Here is a 5,278-nt window from a genome sequence, read left to right as displayed (position 1 = left end):
GACTCGGAGTGAATACGGACTCGGGGTTTTACGAACCCGTTACAGCTACTTGCTGTTATATATGGTGTATGTGGTGTTTTGGGGAACTCACTAAGCGTTGTACTTTAAACATTTTCAGGTACTTCCAGTTCCAAAGGGAAGAGCTTGACATGATCGCATAACATCCCCTTGATTTTATTCCTCATTGTTAATTGGTTTCACTTTGATGTTGAGAATATTTATACTATGATTGGTTTGGAATAATTGGTTGTATCTTTTGGGTGTTTGAAAAATAAAAATTTACTATTATTTTTGGGATGTTACACACAAATTGATTACCAAAAACAAAACCACACACACAAATCGATTCCCATAGACAAAAACCACACACACACGAATCGATTTCCATAAACAAAAACCACACACACAAATCGATTCCATATTTGTTTTCTAGGCTTTTTTTTAGTTCCAGAAACAATTTTGAAGAACAAACGATTTCATATTCATTTTCTGGTTTTTTTTGGAGTTCCAGATTCGATTTTATTTTTTGAGTTCTAGAAATGTTTTAGATTTATGAGTGTGCTTGTTTTGTGCGTGTGGTTTTTTTTTTTGAAGAACCTTAGAAAATATGGAGTGTGGTGTGCAGAAATTAACCAATCCAATTGGAATCGACCGATCCAATTGCGAACCGACCAATTGGATTGGATATCCAATTACAATTGGATTGGATCGGATGCGAAATTTCAATTGGATCGGATGCGAAATTTCAAAATCCAACTGCATTGGATCGGTTATTGGATCATCCTGAAAACTCAATGGATAACCGAATCAATCCAATCCAATTGAATATCCAATTTTAATCCAATAAATATCCAAGATTATTATCAAAATCCAATTAATATTATTTATTATTCAATAAAGATATAAGTTGAATGTTTGAAGTTAATGTTACTTTGTTAGTCTTATTTAACGTAATTGTATGTGGTTTATTTTTAGTTATCATAAGTGTATTTGGTTATTCGGTAGAAAGGGATTATAATTGGTTGGATAATGGATAACCAATGGATTAAACCAATCAAAAATATCTAATGGATAAGAACCGATTCAATCCAACATCCAATTGGATGATTTGGTTCAGTTTTTTATATTGAATTGGATTGGATCACTTGACAAAATTCAACATCTAATGGATGATTAGATTGGTTCGGTTCCATCGAAATCCATTGAATTTGAACCGAGGAAGACCCCTAGAGTGTATATGTCTATGTTCTTGCGTTTTGACAAATAAACCTAGAAATATGGGTGGAGAGAGAGAGAGAGAGAGAGAGACGTGGGTCATTTTGTATATTTAATAATAATAAAATATTTAAGAAAATAAAGAAAAATAAAAAATAGATATATTAAGGGTATAATAATCATTTGAATTTTTGGAGCGACCAAATCTACTACTAAAGATAACCACTTGGGTTGTGGTAACTTGGTAATGCATGTGTAAGATTTGGTGAATAACCTATTGACCCATGTTCAAATCCTGATACTACTCAACCCGTGTGACCATGAGATGTTCGTCCGCAGTGACTCCAAGCCTCATGTTTGCATTAGTCGGTTCGGAAAAGTTGGCATGGAACCCTCTCATTAGGGAAGTTCTCCTCCAAAAAAAATCTACAACTAAAGATGGTTAAAAGGGTCATTTATATAAATTTATTAAGGTTTGGACCAAAACTTGAAAAAATGCAAAATAGAAGGACCATTTTTACTGTTTTGTCTAAAAATAATAATATTTGTAATTTTAAAATTTCCATGAAATTCCTCGACCGACTTTCACAAAATGAAATATATTAAAATCGTACGCATCTAGCACAATCTTCTTATTATGGTTTTTATTTCGCAATTTCATTATAAAAGTAAGATATACAGATGAAAACAATCAAATGGATTCGACCAAAAGAGAATACAGATCGAACTTACAACTACCCTGCAGACGGTTGCCATGTCCATAACGCCCATCGAGATGTCCTAAAACCTGGCATTCCAATTAGTCAAAATAGGTGAAGACAACAAACACAATTCCCATGGTGGATAAACAACCTCCGTCAGGTCGTACCAAACACACATCCATTTTTACTACTACAGCCTTCCACAAATATAAACCTCCACCTCTGCTACTCCTTCATTCTCACTTCATTCACCACCTTCAATGGCTTCTAAGGATTTTCTATCTTCCTTGGCTTCAGCTTTCCTTCTCTTCATTGCTTACACTGCTGCCGCTACTGATGGAGGTGATGAAGGCACGGCGTTGGGAGCTTCTTATATATTCGGCGATTCTTTGGTAGATGCCGGAAATAATAACTTTTTGCCTACCTTATCTAAAGCTAACATCAAGCCCAACGGAATTGATTTCAAAGCTTCCGGAGGAAAACCTACCGGCCGCTACACCAATGGTAGAACCATCGGAGACATCATTGGTATGATCCTCAACTCAAATCTACTCCTATTTTTTCATCAATGGTGAACTAACGAAATGTTATACATTGTTTACAGGGGAGGAACTAGGGCAAAAACACTATGCGGTGCCGTTTCTGGATCCGAATTCCACTGGACAAGCATTATTATACGGTGTGAATTACGCCTCCGGTGGTGGAGGAATCATGAACGCCACCGGGAGAATTTTTGTAAGTTTTAAGCTTACTGAAATCGCAAAAGGATATCATTCTGTTCATGCTAATTACCCTGAATTTGTTGTTACAGGTTAATCGATTATCAATGGACATCCAGATTGATTACTTCAACATCACGAGAAAACAGATCGATAAACTCATCGGTGCATCAAAAGCAAAAGAACACATCATGAAGAAATCAATCTTCTCAATCACGATCGGATCTAACGACTTCCTCAACAATTATTTGCTCCCTGTTCTCTCGATTGGAGCTAGGGTTACACAGACCCCCGATTCTTTTGTCGATGATCTCCTTAGTCACCTCAAAGCCCAGCTTACTGTAAGTCCCAGTCTACAGTTACAATCATCCATCACACACACACACATACATTGTATATTTGTATTTGATTGGAAGAATATGTAGTTGAAATTGCACTCCAATTTATTGCAGAGACTTTATCAATTGGACGCAAGGAAATTCATCCTCGGAAACGTCGGGCCAATCGGATGCATTCCATATCAGAGGACGATTAATCAGTTGAACGAGGATGAATGTGTGGCATTACCAAATCAACTCGCACTTCAATACAATTCTAAATTGAAAGATTTGATTGCACAACTCAACGATAATCTCCCCGGAGCTACTTTTGTTCATGCCAACGTCTACGACTTAGTGATGGAGCTCATTACAAACTACGCCAAATACGGTGAGAATCAAATCAAATAATCAATGCATCGCGTATTCTTCAGATCTAATTTACATGGAATTGTTTGAATGTTGTAGGATTTAAAACTGCGAGCAAAGCATGCTGCGGGAATGGAGGTCAATATGCAGGGATAATTCCTTGTGGTCCGACGTCGACTTTGTGTACAGACAGAGATAAACATGTGTTTTGGGACCCTTACCACCCTAGTGAGGCTGCAAATGTGCTAATCGCCAAGCAGTTGATTGCAGGTGACCCAAAATATGTGTCTCCGATGAATCTCAAGGAACTTCGTGATCTATAGGTCTATAGCTGTACCTTCCGTTTTGTATTGTGAATTTGTTGAAATATTCATGGTTAATGTGTACTTATATGGTTGATTTTATACATGTATGTGGATTTGAGCATGTTTTTTTCTTATGGAATAATGGAAAAATTTGAATTAAATGTGAACTATATAAATCTAGGCAACTTAGGAAAAGCTGAATCAAATGTGGTCCGGCCCGACCTCGGTTTGGAGCCGGAACTGGTTTAGAGTAATAATGAGAATATATAACCGGACTAGTTAGACTACAAAGATGCTGGTTTGGTACCGTCGGTGCTAATCCTAGTTTTTTGGTCAAATAATGCTCTACAGACGGTACAACTAGTTAATGCTTTGAGCCCAAATGATTATAATAATATCAAATCAACCAATAAAAAATAACCTACTACATAAAAAAAAATGTTTATATGATCTGGAGTAAAGTACCAACAATAAACTCAATGTTGAAACATGATTATTTCAATTTTGATATTTTGTATTATGACCTGTAACTTAATCGATATGTACCAAAATAAGATATTTATATAGTCTAAACTGAAATACAAAATAATAAATTACATATTGAATTAAAAATAATGTCATTCCGACTTCAAAGTGAAAAAGTTATGACAATTTAAAGAAGGGCAAATTATGCATAATGTTGAAATAAAAAATAATTTCAAAGCCTACAACTCAATCAATGTGTGACCAGTGGCGAGTGGCGGATCAGAAAGTCAAGTGGGGTGCATAATTGACTGGTGACCATCGACCGTTGACCTTCATCCTTCGTCCGTCAACCTTCGACCTTCGACTTTTTAAAAATCTTTCCATTTTATGTTAATAGAAATAACAAATCATTATTCATTTATATATAAAACTCAACAACGAACACAAAATGTGTACATCTCAACAAGAACATATCCAGTTCAAAGGCTTTATAAAAATAAAAAAAAAAATCAACAAGGGAGTGAGATTTTTATGAAAATTTTATATTTATCTTTACTCTAAAAAAAACCCATATGCTAACAATACATTATACATTTATAAACTCATGCCACTTCCAACAAATGATTTCCAATACAACCATAAAAATTATACAGCCAATGATTTCCAATACAACCATAAAAATCATACAGCCAATGATTTCCACAACAAAAATCGTGCAGACTACAGTCGAATATTTCCACAACAATACATTATACATTTATACAACCACAAAAAATACAAACCAACAAAAATTGATTTCCCTTAAAAATAAAATCAAACTGATAAAATTAATGTAACACCTAGTTTCCATGATGTTTCTAATTTTGGGATAGCGGGTCGTAATTTGATCGAGTAAAGGTCTTGGGCTTCAAAGGAATAGAGTTTAAACCCAGTCGGATATTAATAATGTTGGTTAAGTGATTAAAGCCCTTGAATTGTTCCTTGAAGCAAAGGGTGAAATGGGAAATGTGATATTTCGGGTTTCTTGCATGAATTAATGAGTTTAGTTCGGTATGGTTTAAGTAAAAAATAATTAGATGTGATTGTCGGTCTTGTCAATACCTTCACGTGCATATAAAGATCGCCGAAAACGGAGTTAGAGTGAAGAAGTTATAACTGTTTGAAACTGGAGACTTAAATTCAGAATT

The 5,278-nt window shown here is 35.1% G+C and overlaps 1 protein-coding gene across 1 annotated transcript; it reads left to right on the top strand.

Moving 5' to 3' along the window:
- Positions 1 to 2,130: 2,130 nt before the first annotated feature.
- On the top strand, positions 2,131 to 3,787 carry LOC145160361 (GDSL-like Lipase/Acylhydrolase superfamily protein). Its single transcript, XM_079079518.1, has 5 exons — positions 2,131 to 2,444; positions 2,521 to 2,651; positions 2,728 to 2,976; positions 3,088 to 3,343; positions 3,421 to 3,787. The coding sequence occupies exons 1-5, from the start codon at positions 2,177 to 2,179 to the stop codon at positions 3,642 to 3,644; spliced, it is 1,128 nt and encodes a 375-aa protein (XP_078935644.1). The 5' UTR covers positions 2,131 to 2,176; the 3' UTR covers positions 3,645 to 3,787.
- Positions 3,788 to 5,278: the final 1,491 nt, after the last annotated feature.

The sequence above is a fragment of the Lactuca virosa genome, chromosome 2, assembly GCF_052849685.1.
Source record: "Lactuca virosa cultivar CGN04683 chromosome 2, Lactuca_virosa_CGN04683_v6, whole genome shotgun sequence".
NCBI lineage: Eukaryota > Viridiplantae > Streptophyta > Magnoliopsida > Asterales > Asteraceae > Lactuca > Lactuca virosa.
The sequence above is the reverse complement of the archived record's forward strand: the minus strand, read 5'-3'. Positions and strand labels throughout refer to the sequence as shown.

What these genes read in the sequence shown, in the direction of transcription:
- LOC145160361 (XM_079079518.1), top strand. Translation starts at nt 2,177, where the DNA reads ATGGCTTCTAAGGATTTTCTATCTTCCTTGGCTTCAGCTTTCCTTCTC. An exon ending in AACCATCGGAGACATCATTG is followed by an intron (nt 2,445 to 2,520) that starts GTATGATCCTCA and finishes CATTGTTTACAG; the next exon opens with GGGAGGAACTAGGGCAAAAA. An exon ending in ACGCCACCGGGAGAATTTTT is followed by an intron (nt 2,652 to 2,727) that starts GTAAGTTTTAAG and finishes TTGTTGTTACAG; the next exon opens with GTTAATCGATTATCAATGGA.